General features: G+C 37.3%; 1 protein-coding gene across 3 annotated transcripts in view; it reads left to right on the forward strand.

Moving 5' to 3' along the window:
• The window catches only part of Tmem241 (transmembrane protein 241), a 119444-nt gene that overhangs the window by 1508 nt on the left and 104807 nt on the right, over positions 1-13129 (forward strand). For 2 of the 3 annotated variants that reach the window (XM_048806438.1, XM_048806441.1), the window contains exons 2-3: positions 2847-2893; positions 7808-7885. In XM_048806438.1, the coding sequence (XP_048662395.1) occupies positions 2847-2893; positions 7808-7885 (125 nt within the window). The remainder of the gene's footprint in view (positions 1-2846; positions 2894-7807; positions 7886-13129) is intronic. The other variant, XM_048806439.1, reaches the window with a different exon arrangement.

A 13129-nucleotide genomic window follows, 5' to 3' on the forward strand; every position in this document is an offset into this window, starting at 1 on the left:
TGGGGGTGGGGGAGTGGCTGGGGGGTGGCTCAGGATTAAACCCCTTTAGGTTCAATCCTCAGTACCAAGAATAAAAAAAAATGATGTTTGTTTGTAAGGTGTTTGGTCTAGTGACCACCCTCATGATAAATGCTCCATAAGACAAGTGGAAGTTACTCTTGAGGAAAAGAAAGGGAGGAAGGAAAGACTATCTTTTGTTTATGGTGTGACACTGTAATTATTAGATTTTGACAGACTTATTTGATCCTCATGGGGCAAGTAGCTAAAGTTTTTTTTTTTTTTCTTTTAGTAGTACCTCCTCAGGCATATGTGAATTTGTAGCCTCCCTGGTGGCATATGCCTATAATCCCAGAAACTGAGGCAGGTGGATTGCAAGTTCAAGGCCAGCCTCCTCAGCAACATAGCCAGACTCCTAGCAACTTAGTGAGACCCTGTCTCAAAATGAAAAATTAGGGGCCTGGGGTTGTGACTCAGTGGTAGAGTGCTTGCCTCACATGTGTGAGGCACTGGGTTCAATTCCTAGCACCACATATAAATAAATGAATAAAATAAAGGTCCATCAACAACTAAAATAAATAAATAAATAAATAAAAATAAAAAATTAGAAAGGGCTGGCAATGTGGCTCAGTGGTAAAAGTGCTTCTGAGTTCAATCCCTGTACACAAGAAAAAGGAATATGTGACCTTTTATTTGAACTCTTCTAATTTGTCTAGCTAACATGATGGATATATTGATAATATTTTACTTTAAAACAAAATGACCTTCTTTCTATTTCCCATAATTACCAGAAGGGGCAGAGTATGTCCTTCATGAAAGCCCACAGCTATAGCATTGATTGGGAGTAAGGGGGATTATTTACCTTAGCATCCCCACTCCAAGCTCAGTGGACAAATAGTTTTTAGTTCATAGAAATTAATACCCCTGAATGTACATTTGCATTTGAGGTATTATTTTTTTACTTATTGGAGTACCATACCATTTAATAATATAAGGAAGACTGAATATACCTTCCATGTGCATAAGGTATTAGGTAAAATTAAACCAAGTCTCATGTCTCCATGAATAATAATCTGAGTAATAGAAATCATAGATTCCCAAGGGCCCTCAGAATTTATTTTTTATTTTAATTTTTGGTACTGTGGAGTGAATACAAGTACACTTAACCACTGAGCCACATTCCAGCCCTTTTTTCTTTTTTCTTTAGAGATAGGGACTAAGTTATTAGGGCCTTGCTAAGTTGCTGAGGCTGGCTTTGAACTCAAGATCCTCCTGCCTCAGCCTCCTGAGCTGCTGGGATTACAGGTGTGTACCACCATACCCAGCTGGCCCTCAAAATTTAAGAATGCTCTGGCCTGGGGATGTTGGAAAGTGTCAGAGATAAGAAGGAGAAATTAGGACAATAACAATAGAAGACAAGAAAGAAGGGAAGACAGGATTTTAAGAACGGCGAAGGAGGTGTGCTCTAGAGTGAATGGCCAGGGTTGACGTTGTTCAGAACGGAACTCTGGGAAGAAACTTTATGAATCTTAGAAGCCAGATTGGACTCCCTTCCTGCTACCCAGACTGAGTGGATTGGCTTGGACCAAGTGCTATGTCCTTGTCTATCCATGATTTCATTTTCTGCAGCTTCTGTTATCCACAAACACAGTCAGAAAACATTACTTGGAAAATCTCAGAAATAAATGGTTTATAAGTTTTAACTTTTATTACAGCATAACACTGTTATAATATTTCTATTTCATTATTAGTTATTATTGTTTATGGGTTTGGTGGCCTGGGCTGGCTGACCTTATGACATATTCCTCTTCTGGTGGGAGGTCCCAGCAGTATCCTGGGCTCTGGAAGCCACCTGTCACAGCTATTGAGCCTTCAGCCTGAAGGCAAAGTCCACTTCTGTTTTTTCCCAGAACATCATTATAAGGAGTTGCTCTTCTGCCTAATGGCATTTTGCTCTGAGTGACATGAGGAATCACTGAAAGGAGACCTTTTTAGGACTAATATTGCATTAGTCGTAGATTTGTTTTAGCAAGGTGAGGCAAGGGCTTCAGCATTTTATTTTAGTTCTTTATTTTGCAATGCTGGGGCTCAAACCCAGGCAAGTGCACCACCTCTGAGGTATACCAGCCCTGGGTTTCAATATTTTAGATCTCCCCTAACTAAGCACACAATATTGAGTAAACATTTGATATCATAATGAAGGTCAAGGGTGTTACAGGACATGACCAGGTGCTCCCTTAAAGCTTCCCCTTTCTCCATTTTAGGAAAAAAAAAATCAGATCAAAGTAATATCAGGTCAAAGTAATATCAAATTATTGTAAATAACAAAGAATTGTAAAAGAAGACTACAACACAGATAGCCATAGTTGTGGCATTTAGGAGCTCAAAAAAGGGGAACTTGGTGGGGACTGATCCCTGGGAAAAATATATATGCAAACTTGCCCAGTCCCAACTTACTCCATGTTTTTGATCATGTGAAGAATTAGCAGACGTTAAGTGGTTTTAGGCTTTTAGAAAATTCTTAATATGTTCATAATAGAAAAAAGAATAGAAAAAGATATCCAGATGGACAAAACAATTCTTCTATTCTTCCGTCATAAACTACTATAAATCTAGTTAAAATACATAATAGAAAAACAAATAGACCTGAGTGGTTTTTAAAAAATTCATTCTCTTTAATATGACTTGGAAGACCATTTGTTTGCCCAGTATAGGATTTTTTTGGGAAATAAATGTCTTTTTGAAACTTGAGTGTACTTATATTTCTTCAGTAGGAATTTCTTTGATTATTTGCTCTATCACTTCTCTATCATTTAAAATGTTGATTAATCTGGTATTTGTTTTTTCAGTATGTCCTGTCTGTCCTGAAATTTACTTACCCTACATTATTCCAAGGGTGAGTATCTTTTTTGCTATTTATACACATTTGTAAGAAAAGTTCAATCAACATCATTAAACGTTCTTTGAAGTAGTTTTAATGACTACCTAGGTTCATCATCAAGTAGACACATAGTAATTTACTTAGATACTTTATTAGTGGGCATTTAAATTGTGTCCCATTTGGGGTACCTAAAAATAACTTTGTCAGATTTTAAAAATTCAAATCTGCCAAATTTCCAACTATTTCTTGGGGCTAGATTTCTATGTAAGAAATTTGATTTCTGAAAGAACTCATGATCTTTCATGTTATTTTCATGTTATGAATTCTTTTAGTATTCTTCTTGAATATTGATTAATTATTTTCCAAAAATGCTTTACTAGTTTATCTTGCAACCAGGCCTGTGTAAATTTTATAATTTCTTAATTATTAATAAAGTTGGACAGTTTTATTTTGTTTACTATCTACATTTTTTTTCAGTGAATTGTCTACTTGTGTCTTTTTTTAAAATATATTTTTTAATTGTTGATAGACCTTTATTTTATTTATTTATACGCGGTGCTGAGAAACAAACCCAGGGCCTCACACATGCCAGGCAAGTGCGCTACTGGTTAGCCACAGCCCCAGCCCCCTGTTTTGTTTTTTTTTTAAGAATGGGTTTTACAATTTTTAAAAAATATTTATTTTTTAGTTGTAATTGGACCCAATACCTTTATTTTATTTGTTTATTTTTATGTGGTGCTGAGGATTGAACCCAGGGCCTCACACGTGCTAGGCAAGTGCACCACCACTGAGCCACAACCCCAGCCCCTATTTGTGTCTTCTACTCATTTTCACTGAGGTTTGTTAATTTAATGCATTTATTGTATTTTAAGGATGCTATCACTTGTCCATTATGTTTATTGGAAATATTTTTTTTTTGCAATTTGTTCTGTCCTTTACTTATAAATTATTTAGATTACTTGAAAGTTTTATGTGCGCAAATATATTAATTATTTCTTTTGTGATTACTTCCATTGCTTTTGTGTTTATTCTTCCTTATCACAACATCATAGATATTCATCTATATTTCATTAAAGCTTTATCCAATTTTTAGTCATCATCAGTTTTTTAAAAATATTTTTATTAGTTGTTGATGGACCTTTATTTTATTTATTTATATGGTGCTGAGAATTGATCCCAGTGCCTCACCCATGCCAGGCAAGTGCTCTGCCACTGAGCTACAACCCCAGCCCCAGTTTTTTTTTTAAATGTATGGTACAATATGAGGAAATCATCCCTCCTCCAGTAGTAAATTATACTATCCTCATTTATTGTGTGATTCTTCTTTTTATCTTTGAGTTGTTAACATCATACAGAAAGTTGTTCTTCTAGGATCTCTTTTCAGGTACTTACTTTTCAATTTTTTATGGAAAGGACTAGTGCTGAATTATTTAAATTATTATTTAAATTATTATTACCACGTAACTACACAGTAGAGCAAGTCATCCTCATTCTGCCCTTTTAAAGATGTTCTTTGTATTATCACTAATATGTTGTTTCAGGTGAACTTTTGAATTCCTTTGTCAAATTCTTCCCTAATATTTTAAGAGCAAAGTTTTAAAATACTTGTGATTATGCATGTTTCAATCAAGAAAGCTGAGATACTGTTCTCTCTGAGTGAATAGGAAGCATTTCCTGACCCTGATTGTCCTTTCTTGTCTCTCCTGGGAGGGAGAACTCAAGGACAATGTTTTCACCTAGATTGCTTTCCCCCCTGGTCTGACTGAGTGCACTTCCCTGACAGAATGTCAGCTCTGCAAAGCCTGGGGTTGTGTTTTACCCCTTGTCTTTGGAGTATCCCTAGTTCTGGGACATGTTTGGTGCAGAGAAGGAGCATCATAGGGCAGCTTATTCTACAGATATTTCTTGGTGAATACTCTGTGCCAGGCACTGTCCTAAACACCTGAGGTAGATTAGTGAAGAAAACAAAGATCCCTGCCTTTGTGGAATTTCTCGTCTCTCCTTTCTGTTCCTTAAATTTACCTGCAGTGAATGGTACCTTCTGTTTGGCTATCCAGCTCAGAAACCTGGGAGTTCATTTTCATTCCTTTGTTTCCTCTATCCTTAATATCTAGTTAATCACCAGGACCTCTTAAATAGCTTTAGAATCTGTCTACCTTCTTCATCCATATTGTCCCTTCCTAGGCCACTGTCATCTCTCAAATTGCTATAACATCTCCTAACTTGGTTCCTTGCCCCTAGCCTTTCTTCTCTCAAAAACATACTCTTCTCGTAAAGAGTTGGAACTTTCCCAAATATAAATATGACATTGACCTTCCCATGTTTAAAATCCTTCCTTGGGACCGAGCTTGAAGTCCTAACTCCTTGTGGCAGCCGACATGGCCCTTCAGGAGCAGCCCCTTCTCTCAAGCGTTTTCCCCTCCCCAATTGCTCAAATGCTAAGGTCCAGACCAGTTGAACTTCTCCCAGAAGCTTTGAAGGATCCATTATCTTTCTTCCCTTTGGGCTTTTGTCTCTTGTGGGTCTTCTGCTTTGAATGTGTGTCACGTTTTTGCTTAAACTTGCTGCTTCTTCCAGGAAGTCTTTCCCAGTTCACCAGACTAGATAAGTTGTCCTTGCTGGGATGGCTTGTGATACCTGGTCCTCTTCCTGTTAGGGTTTCACCACAGTTTTTTGTAATTATTGGTTAATTGCCTTCCTTCCTGCTAGCCTGACCTCAGGATGACATTCCAGAATCGACATTTTGAGTTGGGAAATTCTTTGCTGTGGGCTGCCCTGCACATTGTAGGTAGGATGTTTAGCAACATCACTGACTTCTACCTACTAAATGCTGGTAGCAAACCTACTCTCTCCCACCCCCAGCTGTGACAACTAAAAATGTATCTCCAGATACTGCCAGATGTCCTCTGAAGGAAGAAATCACCTGGTTAAGACCACTGCTTTATCCCAAACTCCTTCAGGGCATGACACATGTTCTGCTTGGCTGGGCCAGTGAAGCATCACAAAGGAGTTGTGTAGACTGGTTGTTGTCACTGAGCAGGGGTTCATCAGTACACAAGAAAAGGACAAGAGCATCATGGGCAAATGGACAGTCCTGCAGACTCCTAGATATCCTGAGGCTGCAGGCCATTCAGTATGTTTGGAATGTGGCATCCCAGGGTCTTCAGACAGAGCTGATCCTGCAGGGAGTGGACACCAGTCCAGAGGATTTTTGTGTCACACATAAGTGATTTTGTCCTCCTGTAATCCCAGAGTGTGGACGGATGAGGCAGGAGGATCGCAAGTTCAAAACCAGCCTCAGCAACTTAGCAAGGCTCTAAGCAACTTAGTGAGACCCTGTCTCTAAATAAAATATAAAAATATTTTTAAAGGGGGTGCTGGGTATGTGGCTCAGTGGTTAAGCATCCCTGGGTTCAATTGCTGGTACCAAGAAAACAATTTTTTTCCTCCAGCTAATTATCTCAACAAAATTAAGAGGAAATTAAACTATTTTTCCCACTTTAAGATGAGAGAACTGGGGCTGGGGTTGTGGGGTTGTGGTTGTGGTTAGGTGCCCCTCAGTTCAATACCCAGTACCAAAAAAATAGTGACTGTCATGTAGACCAACATAGCCACATCAATGTTTATAGCAGCTGAATTCATGATAGCAAAACTGTGGAACCAACCTAGATGCTCATCAATAGATAGATGGATAAAGAAACTGTGGTATATACACAATGGAATATTACTCAGCATTCAAAGAGAATAAAATTATGGCATTTGCAGGTAAATGGATGGAATTGGAGAATATTATGCTGAGCTTTAGTGGAGGTGAGGTGTCTCAGGGCATTTATAACTAAAAACAGTTTAAAAATGTACAGATGAGGGGCTGAGGTTGTGGCTCAACGGTAGAGCGCTTGACTTGCACTTGTGAAGCACTGGGTTTGATTCTCAGCACCACATAAAAATAAACAAAATGAAGGTATTGTGTCCATCTGCAACTAAATTAAAAAAAAATGTACAGTTGAACTACCTAAAATAAAAAAGTGACTTGAGTAAGACAGAACAGTTTTGCCTATAGAATTTTTCTCACTTACCATTTTGATGTTCTTTCTACAGTAAGAGAGAGAAGGGTGTTTTTAACCTGTGCTGTCCTATACCTTTGCTGTTGAGGGCAGTGTGTTTCATATGAGCTTCATGACCTCAAGCATGCCACGGCAGCAAAACTGGGCTGAGTCAACCATTTTTAAAATGACCCAAGAGTCACAATTAAATTTCAGTTTAGAATAAATGCTTTGGCTGCAAGCTAAAGGATGCATGGTAGAGAAGGCTCTGGAGGACAGCCCTGAGGACAAGGGGACCCAGTAGGGGACTAGTGCTATGGGCCACCTGTGAGATGGTGAGATCTGAATTGAAACAGAGGTGGGGAGCCAGCTGTGAGGCATCTCATGTGAACGCTGTCATGGGGACAAATAAAATCAATGGGATTTTGCCAAGTAGATGAGGGAGGTAAGGGCTGGGATGACATCCAGGTTGGCTGTGTAGGGACAGTAAGAGGATGATTGGGGTAGGGAGGGAAAGTCCAAGGTGATGTTTTAGGCATGGTCTAACTGGGAGTTTGTGGGATTTTTAGGGTGGCAGTATCTGGGTGAGAACTGGGATTTGGGAGTCATCTGTACTGAGGCAGTGGCAATGGGTGAGATAGTTCAGGAAAAATTTAGAATAAGAAGAGAAAAAGCATGCATGCAATACTTATGTACAGTTGCACCCAAGGGCATAGCAGAGATGGAGAGCGAAAGGTCTGAGTGATGGAGAGTGGCTGGGAGAGTGGGAGAAGAGTTATAAGAGGAGTTGAATTGTGTCTCTCTGTGTCTGTCAACAGATCTGCCAGGGTTGGATTGTTCGAGGCCAGAGCCTGTATTAATTCACATCTGCACTTATCCTTTGCAGGTGGCAGACATTCATTGGTGGACTTCTGCTCCATGTGTCATGGAAACTGGGCTGGGTGGAGATCAACAGCAGTTTAAGGTATAATGTCCTCTCTGAACTTGATTCATGATTCATACACTGCTTACTTTAAGTATGATTTAATTTCTGATAATGTCATACCAGGAAACACAAATGTGTGTTTGAGTTGTTTGGTCTCTTAGTTCCCTTCTAACCTAACTCAGTGATTTTATAATCAGATAAAACTCAAATAGTGTTTTCCTGGTTACTAATGCCACCAGTATTGAAATTAATAGAGAATTGCAAGTTCTAATGCCATTTTAATTTGGTTTTGTTTTAGATTATAGGCTCACTTCAAATAACTTATTATATCAGCACTTTTTTTAGTAATAAAAAAATTTTAGTTGTAGATGTACACAATACCTTTATTTTGTTTATTTAGTGCTATGGGCCACCTGTGAGATGGTGAGATCTGAATTGAAACAGAGGCAGGGAGCTAGCTGTGAGGCATCTCATATGAATGCTGTCATGGGGACAAATAAAATCAATAGGATTTTGCTAAGTAGATGAGGGAGGTTTTTTTTTTTTTTTTTTAATGTAGTGCTGGAGGTCGAACCCAAGGCCTCACGTGTACTAGGCAAGTGCTCTACCAGCCCATGATAAATTTTTGCTGTGCAATTATTTCCTACTTTACAGAAAAGTTAGTATAGTCCAAATAACTACCATATCCATTAGTAATATTCCCTAATTGAATTATTTTGCTGTACTTTAATATTTTCTTGTGATGCATATATATGCACACACACGTCTGTATGCAAATATATTTATACAAATATATATACACATATATATTTCTGAACTATTTGAGAGTAAGTTACTGATTTGAAAGAAAGATGTGTCTCTTGTTTTTTTACTTCAAATTCTTTAGTGTGTATGTTCTAAGAGTAAGGACAGCCACTTATATGACTAGAGTATAATTGTCAAAATCAGGATATTAACATTGGTGCAACACTCTTATCTATATACCATATTTTGTCAGTCTCAGTAATATCTTTTATAGTTTTCCTTGCCAAAACTCTGGTCCAGGGTCCAGTCCAGACTAGATATTACATTAGTTGTTATGATTCTATTAAAACAGACTTTAAAACACATTTAAAAGAAATCTCCAAGGCCATGACATTTTTCAGATATAAATATAATTTAGGGTATCTGGTCCTACCTTACCTAAATAAGTCCTCCTGATTCTTTGGGAATATCCTGCCTAACCTGAAATGCTGTACAAAATGAAAAAAAAAAAATCAAGTCAAGGTGTGTGTGTGTGTGTGTGTGTATTATTTATATATATATATTATATTATTTATATATATATTATTTATATATTATATATATTATTTATATATATATGTTACATATATATTATATATATAATCTCCATCCCAACTGAATGATCAGGCCACGTCATTCATTTTTGTAGTCCAAATTATTCTGCTTTACTTCTCCATTAACCAGGTGAACTGCATACTTGCTAAGCTACCCTTTTGTTCGTCACTTTGAAGGTTTGAGAATATGTCAAGTGTAATAGTAATTATTTTGACTTCTCCTGAAGTCAAAGTAATTTGTTATTTTTGTTCTCTAGCTTTATAGTCTCTTGAGACTATAAAGCTAGAGAACAAAAAACTTAATTAAGAGGTTTAATGGAAGGGCTGGGGATATAGCTCATTTGGTAGAATGCTTGCCTCACATGCACAAAGCCCTGGTTCAACCCCCAGCACCATACACACAAAAAAGTGGTTTAATGGAGAAGAAGCCCTGGGAAGATAGGTGTACATTAACTTACCTGACCCTATTAAATCATAGTCCATATTTTGAAAATATATTATATATAAGATATAAATATATGTAAGTCATAATTTTGCATTTTCATAGTATGGCATCCTTAGCTTGTTGAAATAAAGATACTTTTGGGGTTTTGTATATTATATTATACACAAGACTTACTTAATAACTCTATGGTTATGGTGGATAGGAATCCTGAATTTGTAAGGTCTGTGATAGTTGTAAAATTTAGTTAAATAATGAAGCATACTGGTTCCAAAAAGTTTAATTTTTTCCTCCACAGGAGTAGAAGGTTGTACTACAATTAGGGAATTGGAGATCAAAATTTTAGACTGTGGGGGATGGTCACTGGTTTTAGTCCACATGGGTCTTCTAATTTCTGATTTGAGTGACTTACTTTTACTTTTAATAATAATATTTTTAAAATTACTCACATTTCCTGAAAAGTAATGATATTTTTCGTATTTAAATTTTTTTCACTTACTGTGTTAAATATACATAACATTCATTTATCATTTTTTTTTTGTACCAGGGATTGAATAGCAATAAAAGAGAATAAAATCATGGCATTTGCAGGTAAATGAATGGAGTTAGAGAAGATAAGTGAAGTTAGCCCATCCCCCAAAAGCAAATGCCAAATGTTTTCTCTGATATAGGAGACTGATTCATAGTGTACCCCATGGGAAGAATAGATGAATTCTAGACAAGGAAGAGAGGAGGGAGGGATAGGGAGGAGGCAGGGGGTTAGCAAGGATGGTGGAATGTGATGGACATCATTATCCAAAATACATGTATGAAGACATGAATTGGGTGTCAACCTACTTTATATACAAACATAGATATGAAAAATTGTGGTAAATATGTGTAATAAGAATTATAATGCAAAAAAACCAAAGTACATATATAAAGATATGAATTGGCATGAACATACTTTATATACAAAGATATGAAAAATTGTGCTCTATCTGTGTAATAAGAATTGTAGTGCATTCCACTGTTGTGTATTTAAAAAAATAAAATCAATTAAAAAAAAAGAAAGGGGTGTTATCAGATGGCCAGCAGAAAGAGATAGCAATAGGTTCCCTCATGGTGTCCAGCTGGGTTCATGTTTGCAGTGGCCGCTGTTTCCTTCCGGGCTGGCTTTTCTGATTAGGTCATTGAGGAACTGGAGCCCTGCTTTACTGGGTAGCTGTGTACTTGTGCAGATATAGCAGAGGGTTGGCTCTACTAAAAATGGAAACCACAACAGAGTCCCGGAGGTCATTGTGGAGCAGGGATTATAGTGATGGGGCTGGAGGGTAGGTCCCAAATTGGTACTGAATAGCATATGCTACAGACAATGCAGTTAGACTGCCCTTATAAACTGGAGAACAGAGAGACCCAGATTCCCTCTTGAATGAGCCTCAAAACCTGACAACACATATTTTTTGTAAGTATAGGGATTGCATTTTATGACATACATGAAGCTCAGTACCTGGCATCAAATAAATAGGGATGTGAAGATGAAATGAGAAACGGTCTGCAAGGACCTGACACTTATCACAGTGCTCAGCAAGCATCAAGTACTGTAAAATGGTTTTCATCAGTGTGTCTGTATCAGTTGTCACTTCATATCAATCGCCCAAAGACTCAGTGATTTTATTAGTCTTTATTGTTTTTACAGTGATTTTATCCCTGTAAACATTTTTATATTTAATTATTATTATTATTATTATTTGTCTTTCCACATTTTTTATTGGTATATTATACAGGGATTGGATTTGTTGTTACATATTTGTACATACACATGATATAACAATATAAATGTTTGAGCTGAGGCTTAAATATGGCCCATGAGTCTACAGTTCAACTGTGGGCTGGGAGTTCTGATTCAGGATGGCTTTGGTTTCAATGGTTTGTCTCTGCCCTACCATATTTCTTATGTTGCCAAGAGGCCATGTCCAGCCGTCTTCGCCGCACCAGGTACTGGTTCCTTAGAGGGATCTTATGGAGTTATTGTCTTCCCAGGATGTCTGCCTGGGGACCAGTTATAACCATCAGGTCTTGGATGATGCCCATGAACCTTCTATCTTAGAACAGATAGCATTGCTTTACAACCACACACTTGCCATTATATGGAAGCTACTGCTATTGCCAAGCCATGGCAAAACACTGAAGTGATTTTTCCAGCTGATGATGAAGTCCTTTGCTGTAGGCTTCCTTTATTTCCAAAATGCAATCCTAAAAGAACCTTGTGACCTGTGTCATCTGACTGGACATCTGGTAGCACCTTGAGATCATGATGTTTTTGGATTCTTAAGTCATTGCTGAGGATGGCTCCAGGTGCGATTTCACTGCAGACTGCAGGCACCATCTTAGAGTTAATGTAAGTTGTCTACATGTTTAAATAAAAACACTTGAAATAATTTTTAACATACTTGCCATTTTTTGTCCATCTCAAGTAAGCAAATTTTTTGGATTCTCTTGTGTTCTTTCTTTCCTTTTAAGTCCTGGGGACTGAATCCAGGGCTTTGTACATGCAAGGCAAATGCTCTACTGCTGAACTGCATTACCGGCCATTTTATTTTTATTATTTTTTTTATTTTAGAGTTTCACTCAATTACCCAATCTGGACTCAGACTTTAGATCCTGCTGCCTCAGCATCCCAAGAAGCTGGGACTTCACTATGGCTGGCTCAAGTTTTCTTTTAATTTGAAAAGTTCTAAGTTGAAAATAATATGCTACATTAACTTTTTTTAATTTTTTAGTTGTAGTTGAATACAATACCTTTGTTTTATTTATTTATTTTTATGTGGTGCTGAAGATCGAACTCAGGGCCTTGCACATGCTAGGCAAGTACTCTATTGCTGAGCCACAACCCCAGTCCCATATATTACCTTTTGATCAGAGATTTCTAAGATGAAATAGAATTCACCACCCATTTATTTTTCTATGCAGAATCCTTGTTGGAGAGCCACAACAAATATCCCTGCTACTCCAGAGGCTGAGGTAGGAGAGTTACAAGTTTGAGGCTTGCTTGAGCAATTTAGGCAGTCCCTGTCTCAAAATAAAAACAAAAGATCTTGGGGTGTAGTTCAGTGGTAGAGTACTTGCCTAGCATGTGTGAGGCTCTGGGTTCAATACCTAATACTATAAAATAACAGATATCTTTAATAAAACCTCCAAATTAACTCAGTACAATTTGTAAAGAAATGAGTAGTTAACCAATCAATTATGGTCCCGATGGTATTTTTCATTATTGATCATTTTTAAGTGAGATAGCCCACCTTTGTCAGAGCTGATAGTGGTTGGACCTCTCCAAGTATTTCTTGCTATGCTGGTATTTCTTTTTAAATGTCTCTTGTAGTTCTAAAAAGTTATCTTTGCTCACAAGAGGAAAGTTAGCATTCAAATTCATGTGTACTTTTCTCTGTTGTTTTCTCTCCAAAAAGAATTAAGTGTGTGTGTGTGTTATTTATATGTGTGCATATATATGTATAATATTTTGGG

This window comes from Marmota marmota, unplaced genomic scaffold (assembly GCF_001458135.2).
Source record: "Marmota marmota marmota unplaced genomic scaffold, marMar, whole genome shotgun sequence".
Taxonomy (NCBI): Eukaryota; Metazoa; Chordata; class Mammalia; order Rodentia; family Sciuridae; genus Marmota; species Marmota marmota.